At 50.6% G+C, this 14,262-nt stretch overlaps 1 protein-coding gene across 11 annotated transcripts; it reads left to right on the forward strand.

Moving 5' to 3' along the window:
• The first annotated feature begins 299 nt into the window (after window positions 1-299).
• On the forward strand, window positions 300-12,428 carry LOC120699250 (protein PAIR1-like). 11 transcript variants are annotated; one of them, XM_039983173.1, is made up of 12 exons: window positions 303-514; window positions 1,057-1,191; window positions 2,718-2,783; window positions 3,059-3,178; window positions 3,302-3,354; window positions 3,441-3,638; window positions 9,587-9,643; window positions 9,730-10,142; window positions 10,507-10,573; window positions 11,079-11,157; window positions 11,304-11,411; window positions 11,953-12,428. In XM_039983173.1, the coding sequence occupies exons 2-12, from the start codon at window positions 1,131-1,133 to the stop codon at window positions 12,069-12,071; spliced, it is 1,341 nt and encodes a 446-aa protein (XP_039839107.1). In that variant the 5' UTR covers window positions 303-514; window positions 1,057-1,130; the 3' UTR covers window positions 12,072-12,428. The 11 variants fall into 11 exon arrangements, 9 of the variants coding, with proteins under 9 accessions (XP_039839114.1, XP_039839115.1, XP_039839108.1 ...); XR_005685336.1 differs by having other exon boundaries at window positions 300-1,191; window positions 11,079-11,207; XR_005685337.1 differs by having other exon boundaries at window positions 300-1,191; window positions 11,079-11,207; window positions 11,959-12,428.
• Window positions 12,429-14,262: the final 1,834 nt, after the last annotated feature.

The raw sequence follows: 14,262 nt of genomic DNA on the forward strand, positions 1-14,262 counted from the left end.
CGGGTATCGCTTATATGGATATCCGACAAGGCTAATTATAAAACCAATTGTATAAATAAAGGCTAATTGATGAGATCAGTCTATTAAACCTAATTAATCATGTTAGCATATATTTTTGTACTGCAACATGATCCCATCATGGACTAATTGGACTTAATGAAATAGCTTCAATTTATACAATTGACTTTATAATTAATCTATATTTGATATTTCTAATTGGTGTCCAAACATCCTACTTGACGGGGAAAATAGTTCCATTGTCCATTTTTCTGCCCATGGGCACCTGCTCATGTGGACGCAAAGTATTTTTCCGGCGACGAGCCATGGGCGGGAAGGCCGAGGCCTAAAATGCAACATTCCCGCGTCTCCCCTCCCAAATTCCAAACCCGCCGATCCCCTCCTCCCATCTCGCCGGCGGCTAGTCGGCTAGTCCTCCACCACCGCCTCCTCTAGACTCAGGAACCAGAGGCGCGATATCTCCTCGGGCCTGTTTCTCGTCCCTCCTCCCTCCCCGGTGAATCCCCCTCCCTCTCGTCTCGTTGCTCTTCAATCTTCTTGTGTGGATAATTGTTGCTATTCGTGACGCGATTCCTTAATTATTACTTCTGCTTCTACTCAATTGCTCCTTCGGTTGGAGGGAACCGGTAGTTTTGCTGGATGTTCGTTGTGCTGGAAAATTAGTTGAAGAGGATTCCGTGCTTGTGGTGTGATTTGCCATCGCTGGAGTTCGATCGGTTTAGGATCTGCTCAGTTGTCGTGAACTCCACTATGCTGGGCTGATTCGTGGTACGAATTTCGCTGGCTTCAGTTTTCTTGTTACTGCAGAAATTTTGCAATGTGTACTGCATCCTTCTAGGATGTGGAACAATTTAGTGTTTTCACTAATCTTTGCCTGTTTAATGATTATAAAATGAGCAGTAAAAGTACCTGCCCAGGTACTTGTCTCAACCTGTTCAAATCTTCTTGATGAATGCCCGAACTGACAGTACTCCTGCAATTTCAAGTCTCCGCTCACAAGCTGAAATATATATTAGTAACATTGTAATTTCTTGTCAGCTTTACCTCCATTTTCACCTGATTGGTGAGCATAGATTTAGGCATTTGGCTCACACGACGACTCGTCGAAGAAGATGGATTCGTTGTCTGTTAAGAGATCTCGGATGCAATTTGCAAACATACCAAGTAGCAGTCCCTACTGAAAGTGATCGGGTGCTCTAGCCTAAGAGGGGGAGGGGGTGAATTAGGCACTAATAAAAACTTAGACCTATGGCTCCAACTAGTTTGCACAAAGCTTAAACTAAAACAAGCTATCTAGATGTGCAACTAGGTTGTTTTAGTGTAAAACCCCTATCCCAAAAGAGTTTAGCAACCTATAGCCTTTCCTATCAAGAAACTATTCTATGAAAGTAAAGGCATACAAATTACTAGAATGAAATGCGGAAGCTTAAAGAGCGGGATAGGAGATAGCAAACTCTTGACGCGGGTGTTTATCCCGTGGTTCGGTTAGCCACAAAGGCACACCTACATCCACGTTGTTGTAGCACTCACTAAGAGTATTGCTACTCGGCCACCAAGTCTCTTCCGTGAACACAATCACGGTCACCTTGGCCCCGGGTTCCACTAAGGAGCTTCTCCACAAAGGATGGGGGTCTCCACGTCCCCCGCACAAAGGTGTCGTCGCCGCTCCACACCAAGTCGGAGGGTCGATGACGTTGCCGGCGAGCTCCACGCTCCAAGGTGCCGGCGCACCAAGCTCTTGTTTTGGTTCACTAATGAACCACAGCACAAAGGCTCTAAGCCTTGCAAACTCACTCACTAAGAGCTAATCCTTTACACAACACTCTCAAAGTGTGCTAAGGGCTAAGGATATGATCTTGATGCTTTTGTATGGCTTGGAGATGTTCTTGGGTGTGTGTGGGATGTCCAGCAACTCCAGCAATCTTCAAATGGCCGGGGTGAGGCGTATATATAGGCCACCAAGTCTTGTAGCCGTTGCTCCAACGGTTAGCTGAAAATCTGCGTACCACCGGAAGAACCGATGCCTCTTGGCAGGGTAGCGTCGGTTCATCCGGTTACTCATAACACGAAGTAGCCGTTGGACTCCTGATGGCTGACGCAGAGACCACCGGTTGAACCGATGCTTTCCGATGCCTCACCGGTTCAACCGGTGCTGAAGGAATCTTCTCCTGGACGCTGACGTCATTACACCGGTGGTATGCACCGATGCACCGTCGGTTGAACCGGTGCTGAAGAAACTTCTTCTGGGCACTTGACATCGTCTCTGGTACAAAGGACTGCCGATGCACCGATGCCCTTTCTTGGACCGTCGGTTCATCCGGTGCCTAAAGGCTGACTTGGCTTCGATTCCCTTCTGCACCAAAGTATCAAGGCGTCGGTTCTTCCGACTACCATCGGATGCTCCGATGCCCTGGCGTCGGTTCTTCCGGTGCTCCTGAATCGAAGAGCTTTCAGGGCGCTGCCCTGAGACCCGCGAGGGGCGGCTCCCCCTCGACCCCCGTCCGCTAACCGGGTAGCGGAACCCCCGTAGGGGCAGTCCATCGGGCCTTGCTACGCCTATCTTCTCTTTCTCTTTGTCATCACTTGAACCTAAAAGCCTGAGAATGATTATCTTAACAATCATATTAGTCCAAGTGTTGTGTTGTCATTCGATCACCAAAATCACTCGAAATGGCATCAATGGTGCCATGTTCGTTACACCTACCAACGGAAGCCTTCCTTTCCTGATGTTGAATGCAAACCCTCAAACACCAGCACTGCATTTGGTATGTTTTCTGTTTCACCAATGCCAGCAGCATAGCTGCATTTTTGGACAACTTTAGGCACAGCACAATTGATTTTGGTGTTTTGAGTTGATTCATTCACCTTACTCATTCACTGAGTGTGTAAGCTCAAGTTAATCCGGTGCATGTTTAGCTCAAGTCGATCCGCTGCATGTTTTTATAATAAAACAGTATAAGGGGAGAATAGTTAAGCTATCTCCCTGCTTTTATTGGTGCACCTGACAGCCAGCACTTTAACAGTCATGCCTGTAATGCAGATGTTGAATGCAAATTGCAGCATTTGGGATTTTCAGTGCACAAGATGGGAATGGTGCTAGACTCGGTGCAAAATGATGTTATTTATATAAACAGGGCCATGAAGGACGCGACACTGGATTGTAAGCCCTAATTGGTACTTTACTTCTAGTTACAAATGGCTTCAACATTTGGCAGCTTACTGTTTGTGTATCGTTTTGTGCATTAATTATGTTCTGACTCACAACTTGGCATTACATTTTCAGCTAATAGCATAAAGAAAAAGGCAGTTGTTCTGGAGAAGTCACTTCAGGAAATCGTAAGCATATTAGTCCGCAAGTCCTTTGTCCTATGATTTTTGTTTGCACAAACAGATTTCTTATTTATTTGAACATTGTAATGCAGTGTAAGGGAGAAGAAGATCTTAAAGAACTAGTAGAGAACTGTACCAAAACCAATCCTGATCAGCTGAATGTTATGAACTCCCACTCCAGTAATCTGGAAGAAATATCCTTGACTCTTTCAGCATGGCCAAAAAAAATACAAGCAGAGTTAAGGTTACTGCAGAGTGACATCTCCTGTGTTCTTACAGAAGACATGCAGGTAGTTTTCTTGTTATCAGATTTGATGGAGAGAATAATGGCTTGTATTCCTCCAAACTCCAGAAGGGTGGGATATATAGATCCTATACATGGGTTTCTATACATGGGCTAACATATACACCAACACCCCTCTCGCAGTCTAAACTACCGGCGCAGCGGTGTTCAAGACTGGACAACTAGAAAGCCAACACCACCCGCAGTCTGAACTGCCGTCGCAGCGGTGTTCAAGACTGGACAAGAAGAAAGTACAAAGGGTAAATACCTCCCGTAGCCACAACTAGCCACCTGCTACGTTGAGGCTGGAGCGAAACTCCGAGAAGGTCGAGGAGAGTAGTCCCTTGGTGAAGATGTCGGCAAACTGGGAGGTAGTCGGGACATGGAACACCCGAACATCGCCGATGGCGACCCTGTCGCGCACGAAGTGCAGGTCAATCTCCACATGCTTCGTCCGCTGATGCTGGACGGGGTTGGTGGAGAGATCCACGGCGCTGACGTTGTCGCAGTAGACGAGCGTGCTCTTGGCGAGCGGGCTGTGGAGCTCCGCCAAGAGCTGTTGTAGCCAGGATGTCTTTGCCACACCGTTAGCGACAGCACGGTACTCCGCCTCGGCACTAGAGCGGGAGACAACCGGCTGCCGCTTGGACGACTAGGAGACCAGGTTGCCGCCTAGAAAGATGGCGTAGCCGGAAGTGGAGCGGCGAGTGTCCGGACAGCCAGCCCAGTTAGCGTCGGTGTTGACCACCAGCTCAGCAGAGGAGGAGCGGTGAAGAACCAGGTCGAGGTCCACAGTGCCACGGACGTAGCGGAGGAGACGCTTCAGCGCAGCAAGGTGTGACTCCCGAGGATCATGCGTATGGAGACAGACCTGCTGAACAGCGTAGGTGAGGTCCGGCCTGGTGAAGGTGAGGTACTGCAAAGCGCCAGCCAGACTCCGGTAGGCAGTAGGATCAGCCACCGGATCACCCAGATCAGCAGACAGCTTCGCCTGAGTGTCGACATGAGTGGAGCAGGGCTTGCAATCAGTCATCCCAGCCCGCTCCAGAATATTAAGTGCGTACTGCCGCTGGTGAAGGAGAAGACCAGACGGGCGAGGCTCAACAGTGATGCCCAAGAAGTGGTGGAGCTGACCAAGATCCTTCATAGCAAACTCCTGCTGCATAGAGGAGATGACACTCTGAAGCAACTGCTGACTGGAGGCTGTGAGATAAATGTCATCGACATAGAGCAGCAGATAGGCAGTCTCATCCCCACGGCGGTAGATGAAGAGAGACGTGTCAGACTTGGCCTCGGTGAGCCTCAATGTCAGCAAGAACGTGGCGAACCGAGAATATCAAGCCTGCGGAGCCTGCTTCAGATCATAGAGAGACTTGTTGAGCCGGCAAACTATGTCCGGACGACTGGAGTCCACAAATCCAGCTGGCTGAGAGCAGTAGACTGTCTCTGACAAAGTGCCGTGAAGAAAGACATTCTTCACATCCAGCTGGTGCACAGGCCAAGAGCGAGAGAGCGCAAGCGAGAGGACCGTGCGCACAGTAGCAGGCTACCACTGGACTGAAGGTCTCATCATAGTCCACACCAGGCCGCTGGGTGAACCCCCGGAGAACTCAGTGAGCCTTGTAGTGCTTTAGTGTGCCGTCAGCCCGACGCTTATGCGTCCAGATCCACTTGCCAGTCACCACATTGCAACCAGACGGACGCGACACGAGGTCCCACGTCTGGTTTGCGAGAAGAGCCGCGTACTCCTCTTCCAGCGCGCGACACTAGTGTGGATCCGCCAAGGCGTCGCGGACAGAGGAGGGTACCGGAGAGACCCGCGGCTCTCCCTCGGTGGCGGAGAGAGTCGCGGCCTGAGACGCCATTCGCCGAGTCACCATGGGATAGATATGCCGAGGATCCTGATGGATGACTGGCGGGTGGTACACCTCCGGCTCGGCTCGAGAGGGAGCCAGCGGAGGCGGCGGCGGCGACGGCTCTGGTGTAGGCGTTGCAGGAGTCTCCGGAGCCGGAGGCGGCACCGAACGACGCCGGTACACCTGCACCGGCTGAGCGTACTGCGGCGGCGCCGGTGTCGGTGCCGAACGATGCCGGTACACCTGGGCAGGCGCTGGGGAAGGCACCGTGGCCGCGCGTGGCGCGACCGCGGGCACCGGGGCCGCACTCGGCGCAGCAGGGATCACCGGAAGCGGTGCCGGTGTACCGGAAAAACCTGCAGGGAAAGGACAGACAGGTAACGGTGGCTCAACCACCGGGCAGTCGCAAACAGTGAATCCAACTCGGGGTCAGGAGAAGGTGTGGAGGAGGTGGAGTACGGGAAATCCGACTCGTCAAAGACGACGTGTCGGGAGATCAGAATGCGGCGAGATGTGAGGTCAAAGCATCGGTACCCCTTGTGGTCAGGGGAGTACTCAAGGAACACACAACGAGTCGAGCGGGGCGCCAGCTTGTGAGAAGCGGTGGCGGAGGTGTTAGGGTAACACGCATACCCAAAGACGCGAAGGTGATCGTAGCAAGAAGGGGTACCGAACAGAGCGTGGTGTCGAGTGGGAGCAAGAGAAGCAGTGGGTGGAAGACGGTTGAGCAAGTAGGTGGCGGTGTGGAGGCTCTCAGCTCAGAAGTGCGGGGGCAGATAAGCCTGGATCAGAAGGGTGCGCACGACGTCGTTCGTCGTGCGAATCATCCGCTCAGCCTTATAGTTCTGAGGGGAGGTATACGGACAAGACATGCGCAGCTGAACACCCCGAGAGAGGAAGAAAGAAAGGGAGGTGGAGTTATCGAACTCACGTCCGTTATCGCACTGGACGGCCTTAATGGTGAGGCCGAACTGAGTGGACACCCAGGCAAAGAAGTGGAGGAGAGTGGGGAATGTCTCAGACTTGGCGCGCAAAGGAAAAGTCCAAGAGTTATGAGAGAAATCATCCACCACGACCAGATAATATTTATAGCCAAACATGTTGAGTACAGGAGATGTCCACAGGTCACAGTGAACAAGATCAAAAGCATGCGCAGCATGCGAAGAAGAAGAAGAAAACGGAAGTCTAACATGACGACCTAACTGGCACACATGACAGAGGTGCTCAGCAGGAGCCCTAGTACATGGAACATCGGTACTACAACTGAGCTAAGCCAAAACATCGCGGCCGGGGTGTCCAAGCCGGCGGTGCCAGGTGGTGGAAGAAGGTGTCACGGCAAAAGCAGCAGACGAAGAAGAAGTCGAAGGCGGAGCAGCGGAAGCAGGAAGCCGAAGAGTGTAAAGGGGTCCCGGGCTGTCACATCGGAGGAGCGGAAGCCGAATCCTTCACAGTAAGACTAGAAGAGTCAAATTCAATGGAATAGAAATTGTCAGCAGTAAATTGGCGAATGGAAAGAAGATTGTGAACCATCTGAGGAGCAACAAAAACATTAGGAAGACGAAAAGAACCAAGAGCAGAACCCACGGCGGTGACAGGAAGGCAAGATCCATCACCAATCATGATGGAAGAAGGAGAAGAGGGGTGTGGGGGTAGGACAGAAGAGATGATATCGGCATCTGGGGTGGTGTGGAAGGAGGCACCCGAGTCGGCGATCCACTCGGTGCTGACCGGCGGCGTCAGCCCCATGGTGCTAAAGGACTGCGCCAGAGCGGCCTGGTCCCACCCCCCAGGCCAGGTCGACTGCTGGCTGGGCTGAGCGGGCGGGGTCCAGGACGGCGCGAAGAGGGGAGCAGCACCGGTGAACATGGCCGCCGGCTGGAGCTGAGGACGAGGCCTCCCGCCCGGACCCTGGAACGGCCACATCGAGATGCGCCCTGACCATGGGTTGGTGAAGGATGGCCAGGGTGTACCTCCAAGAGCAGAGGCAGGAGCGGGAGCCGGAGCTGGAGTCGGCGCGCCCCGACGGTCCCCACCGGCACCAGAACCCCCAGAAGCAAGGCCACCAGTTCCACCACCACCCCGTCCCCCCCCCCCCCCCCGCCGACGACGTCCACGACCCCCCACCTCCGGTCTGCCCGGCGGGAGCAGCACCAAGGAGGGAGGTGGCAGGAGCGGCGGAGGAAGCCGGTGGAGCAGCGACGAGCGCGGTGGGGGTGAGCGAGGACGATCCGGGCGCGAGACCCCTGGTGTTCTCCTCGAGGGAGAGGTCGTCCCGGATCTGCAAGAAGGAGGGGAAGGGCCTCTGGCGGGTGATCCAGCTCTTCAGGTGGTCATAGGTGCTGCTCAGGCCCCGCAGGACATTGAGCACCAAGATCCGATCAGACACCGGACACCCGAGGTAGTGAAGAGCATCGGCCATGCCCTTCATCCTCCGGCAGAACTCACCAACGGAGAGGTCCCCCTGCTCGAAGGTGCGGAAGGTGGCGTCGAGCTGGAGAGCGCGGAACTCGGCGTTGCTGAGGAACTGCCCCTCGAGCGCCACCTAGGCCTGTCGCGCAGTGCCGCTGTGGGTCCTGATGAGGTCCTGAAGATCTAGGGAGATGGTCCCAAAGATCCAGGACTGGGCGACGCTGTCGAGGCGCAGCCACACCACGTCCCGCGTCTCGATCGGTGAGTCGACGAGGACGTGGTCGTCGAGGGCGTAGAGGCGGAGGGTGAGGAGGACCTGGTCCCACCAGCGTCCGTAGGAAGAGGACGTGGGGTCGAGGAGGACGGTGAGGTGGAGCTGGGCGACCAAGGGGTCGGTCGGGTCGTACCGGGGTCCAGATCCAGCGGGCGGGGCCTGGTGAGAGGAGGCGCCATGCTCGGGGTTGACGGGCAGCTGGCCGGAGGAGACATGGAGGAAGTGCTCCGCTTCGGCGACCCGGAGAGCGAGGGCGTCTGCCGTGGCGCGCTCGAGCTCCCAAACGAGGGCAGCCACGTGGACCCGCTCCTGGGCGGCCAAAGCCTCCGACTTCCCGGCGAGGAGGGCCGTGGCGAGAGCGGCGTCAGCCTGCTGCCCTCGGAGAGCGGTGGCAGCGAGCGGCGCATCCGCGGGCGCCATCCCGAGTCTGGTCCACGCGGGCGCGAGCACGGCAGGTTGCTTGCCGGTAGCGACGGCGGCGTGGTGGGCGGCGGCGGCGGGATCGACGGCAGGCGCCTGCAGCAGGGGCAAGGCGGCCGGATCCTGCAGGGCGGCCGGATCGGGCGCCTGCAGTAGGGGCAGGGCGGCCGGATCGGCGGTGGCCGAGAGCGCTTGTTGCAGCGGCGGCCCGTGAGGAGACCCAGGGGGCGGTGGCCCGTTGGGCGGCCCGCCCGCGGCGGCGGCGGCGGCCGGATCTGGGAGCTGGGCCAGCGCCACTAGGGCGGCCGCAGCAGATCTGGGCCCCGTGGCGGCCGGGACGGTGGCTCCCGCGGCGGCGCCGGCCCCCCAGCAGCGGTCAGGGAAGGCCACGTGACGCCCGGAGCAGAGGATGGGCGAGGGAAGACGCCGGTGGCTGAAACAGAGGAGGAAGAGGGAAGGGGAGGGAAGGAGGAGAGAGGAGGGGGCGCCGGCGGGCGGCCATGGCTGCCGGCGGCCGCGGCGACGGCTGGGGTAGGAGAGGGAGGAGAGGGAGGAGAGGGAGAAGATCTAGGCTAACGATACCATGATGGAGAGAATAATGGCTTGTATTCCTCCAAACCCTAGAAGGGTGGGATATATAGATCCTATACATGGGCCTCTAGATGGGCCTCTATACATGAGCTAACATATACACCAACAAGATTGTCAACCTTCAGTTTTTTATATGACTCCAATAGAGTCCTCTGTCTTTCCAGTTCTTCTATTGACTGGCATATGCACACAAGTATTTGTCATGCACTCAAAGTTGTACTCTACACACATGTTGGTTCAGTTTCACATAGATGGACAAGTTAGCTCAAATTTGTTTGAAACATTTGGATGACCCTTCTGATTTTGTGTAGTGAAACGGTGAAACCTTGTCACCTGGTACTGTATGCAATTAATCTGGAGCCACTGCTTTAGTCTAAAATCTGGCTTCTCGTTTCCTCTCTGCAGGGCATTGTTAGAGCTATAAGATCTTCTGAAAGTAGGTCTGCTGCAATTGAAATGCCGGTACTCTGTGATGCTTTCATTATTTAACTAATTGGATTCATATTTCATCACATTCCTGTCTTTTTTATTAATCGTTTTGGCTGAAGGACCAGAGCTGCACCATCAACAAAAGACCCCTGATGAACCCAATGTCAAAAGTAAATGAAAATCCCCTGGCAAATCAAGCAACAGAAGTGAATGGAAGATCCCTGGTAAGCACAACTCCAATAGTGAATGAAAGATCTCCGTTGAAGCAAACACCATTAGTGAATAAAAGACCACCAATGAACCAAACGCTGGTAGCAACTGAGAGATCTCAGGTGAGTAAAACATCTGTAGTGAACCAAAGACCACTGGTGAATCAAAAACCCTTAGCAAATGGAAGATCACCGATGAACCAAAAGCCAGTACCTAATGGAAGATCCCAGAGGAAACAGAATCCTGTAGCAAGTGGACAGCTCACACTCTCTCGAAGAACATATAGGAAGCCTCAGAAGAGCCAAATACCAGCAACAAAAGTGTAATACTCCAACCTCATTTCTTACGAACTACAGTTATGTTAAGCTAACTCCCTGGAGGATCAGAATCAAATTGGAGACCAGTTTTAGAAATTGTTTCATGCTTCTCATAAGCTGATTAAGCATCATTAGAAGCTTGATCTGAGATCCTGATTATCTTTTATTTCATTGGGTAAAGACAGCAGTTTTATTGGCATTACACTAATAGTGGTTTTGATTTGTTTAATTTCTTGTGTCAGAATACAATATTTGTGTTCTTTGCATTTATATTACTAATTTGATTGCCACTTTCCGGAAATTATACTTGCTTTACTTATTTTTACCTTAATTTAATTTGGAGCTGATGGGGCCTGTTATTGATGCCAGCGTTCCTACACATTCAGTTTGTCCTGGAACGGAGGGAAATTTGAATATGGACGTAGAACAAGGAAAGGTGATAGCACTTCCATAAGACTTCACTGGTTCTGGTTCCATCCAGGCACGTAAACATGTCCAATAGACAGACAGGTTTCCCATCAATTAAAAACTAAAAAAGGTGGACTGTGCTAAGCAACCTAGTATTTTGTTAAATTATGTGTTCTGATTTTATCAAAAAAAAATATGTGTTCTGATACTGTGCAAACCAACCTTCTAGCTTAATGAAAAATTGTAAACAATGTGTTCCGAAAACTGAATGTGGTCTGGTACTGCTCCGGATCAATGCTTTCATAATATATGCCACCAAGGAGCGCCTGCTGTGGCTTTGGCAATGTCTCAAGCCCTGCATGGCTGCATAACTGAATATTTTTGAACATGCTTCAGCTGTAAGTTTGCATTTTTCTTTGTCTGTCAAACAATCAGTAACAACACAGTTACACAGTAGGTTGCAAAGTTGCACTTGTCTTTGGTTTATTGTTTGTTGAGGCCCAGCCCGCTGCCATAACAGATGCAAAATGCAGGAACCAGTCTGTAAGATCCTCAACTCGGATTATGACAGTGAACAGTGTGTTTCCAGCATGATTCTGAATACTGAAAGAGGTGGTTATCAACAGCAGAACTTTACCTTGTGTTTCTTTATTTTTTTTCTGGTAATCTGTTCAAGAAAGATCACGTTATTTTCTAATAGTTGAACAAGAGCGATATGATCCTATGAACAGTATGTGACCATATCTGCATCCATGCAGCCAACGTGGAGTCCCCCTCGATAAAAGAAACTGCTGAAGAAAGCTTGCAGATACTGAAGAGGGCCAGGAAGAGAACAGCAGAAAAGAAGTCCATTGTTCCAGTCAAAGGTAATAAACTAATAATGTATGCTTCATATTGCTTTTTTAGTATTTCAGTGCTCTGCTAGTTCAAGTCAGGTCACTTCTGGTCAGGTGCTGCCTATCTCTTCTTCCCCTTAGTTATGTGGGGGGCAGAAGTCCGCCACAGTGGTTGGGATGGTGTTGGGTTTCATTATCTCCTTTGTTTTCCATTAAGATTTGATCGGTATGTTAGGATCGGCATTTTGTTTGTTACGCTCGTAAGGCTTACTAGTGTTTAGTCTGGTTGTTAGCTTGAATGATTTGTTAAGGGGCCGACCAATATGAGAGATCAAGCAAGTTGTTGCGTGCAAATTTCTCTGGTCCATGACTTCCATCTACATTAACTCTGGGGCGGTTCTTTTTTTTCTTCACGTCCATTCACCTAGAACGATTAAATCAGCCTGTTTTGCGGTATCTACCAACGATCATTATGAAGGCTGTTTTAGTATTATGCTTCCTTGTTCTGAGGTACTTTCATTAAGCCTAATGGTCCTGCTGGCAACCACTAACAAGCACGCCTCTGCTGAAGGTGCAGTCTCTGAAACTGCAAGAGCATCTGACGAAACTGGAAGCCGTTTGTCGAAGAGGAATTCTGGTCGAGATCGTCGTCCTTCCGTCTGGTTCCACGGCCCTGATTGGTATCGGTGATGAGTGGGATAGTTGCCTGGTGTAGTCTGCAATGAAATTTCCCATTTTATGTTGTTTGTCCGGTTATTCAACAGTCCAAGTTTACCGTGCCCTGTTTGGAGCTTTGGATAGGGGTATGCTACTGCTACAGTACCCTTCGAGGGAGGAAAACTCTTGTCAGCAGCTCCCTTTCTCGGAAGGTGATGCACCTTTCGTGTCACAAGTTGCTCATGCAAAATTTAAAAAAAAAATAATATGTGAAAGAACAGCATAGAATTGTTCTGCCTTGATTTAAATATTTCGTTATTGGCACCGATATTAAATTTGTAATTAGTTGGAGAAGCTGAAATATGGTGATTGGACTTGTATTCCTTTTGACCCATCTGTAAAAAATACTGAAGTCGGCCAAGAGGATAACTTAGATGATTACCGGAAAGCGTCGCTGTCGTGCTGCTAACAGAAAGCCATTTCAGCCTCTATTTCAGCCTCTTATGCACTCCCATCGATCACTCATACGTGCCCTTCCTATTTTCCATTCACCTATATTTTATTATATCTTCTAACTAATAACAAGCTAACAGTTTTGATTATCTATTTTTATTGGTATATTTGCAATACTAATTTTAGTTATCTATTATTATTGCATAAGTTTCATGGTTATTAAGCCATTAAAGTAATTGTTGCAAATATGGTAATAATAGTTCACGGGTATTGTTCATACAGAAATACTAAATGATTACATATACAATACACAAAATTGAATTTACAGAACTTTGAAACAAACACAAAAATGCAATTGCAAAAGAAAAGAATACACAAAACACACTCTCTACTCTATCTTTGTGTTCTCTATCAATCGCTACTCAATTATTAAAAGACAAATCGCTGCTGTCTATTTTTCTTCTTTCTAATCTCTCTCCCTCTCAATCGGCGCTCCCTCTCTCCAATCACAACCATAGCCTTCCATGGCTGCTTCCTCTTTCTAGTTATAGCGCCAAAGGATGTCGGGTCAGTTGGTTCCGGCAGTCCGGTGGCACTCCGGAGGTTGTGGGTTCGATCCCCGGAAGAAGCGAATTTCCGCCTATCGGTTAAAAAAAACCCTCGTTTGCTCCATGTCCAAAGCACTGTGGAGCCCGACCTAACTCACAAGACGACGGGCCTCGTGTACGGGTGGGGCAGGGGTTCAGGGTTTTCTTGGCCTGCTGTGAGAATGTCTTTTACCTTTCAAACAATGTCATGGGGGCGGTCTTACCCTTCGCAGGTCAAGTTTTTTTTTTCTTTCCAGTGACAGCTATAAGGCAGCAGGCCTCTACATCCGGTGTCTGGTGAGGGGCTGCCGCTGCTCCCCATTGCGGTGCGTGCGGTGAGCTAGGGACGTGGTCTGGGCGGGGATGGCGTGGCACGGGCAGACGTATCGATCGAGTCGTCGGGCCTGCTAGGGCTCACGCAGGGATTTAGCCACGCAGCTAGGGTGGGCTTGGTCAGAGCAGGTCTGGCCTTGGGGCAGTGCGGGCGGGGTGACTGCACCAGGCCTCTAAAAATTGGGGGTCTTTAAAAATTGCTATGCTAACAGGCTAGTAATATTATAAGTGTCAATAAAACTCAGTACGTACAGCTACATAGTCTACGTGTTACTAAATAGTCCAGTTCGTTAATGACAATATATTTTGCAGCATTATTTTTGTATTTTTATGATGAATTGGGGGGTTCAATTTTTTTTTTGTTCCGCACCGGGCCAAAAAAGTAGGTCAGAGCAGTGAGAATACGGTGAGTACCGGCAATATGAGCAAGGGCTATGGATCTTTCAGGCTGAGGTGGGGTAGCAATGCAGTTTTGAGTCCGGCTTGAACACTGTATGTGAGATGACATACCAAAAGCTAAAGTATAATAGAATTGATCAGCATTTTAAAATAGGTAAATATAAAGATAAAGATATTTTTTTGCTGGAGCAGACCGATAAAGCTGCTCTCAAGAATAAGATAGTACAATCATTCCATCAACTCATTGAATCGTTCTGAAGCAAGTCTCTCTCCTCCTCTAGCAACGTCGCAAGCAGCTCACCATTTTTTCCTCGCCTAATTTAAAAATCTCTCTTGAACCCGTCAAAGGATAATGTCTCGTAGCAAATTGAAGCATTGTTCTAGGATAATGCACGCCTTCCGGATTACAGTATTGACTTTAATAATGTAGACAAGCCGACAAACTGCCCACA

This window comes from Panicum virgatum, chromosome 3K (genome assembly GCF_016808335.1).
Source record: "Panicum virgatum strain AP13 chromosome 3K, P.virgatum_v5, whole genome shotgun sequence".
Classification (NCBI taxonomy): Eukaryota; Viridiplantae; Streptophyta; class Magnoliopsida; order Poales; family Poaceae; genus Panicum; species Panicum virgatum.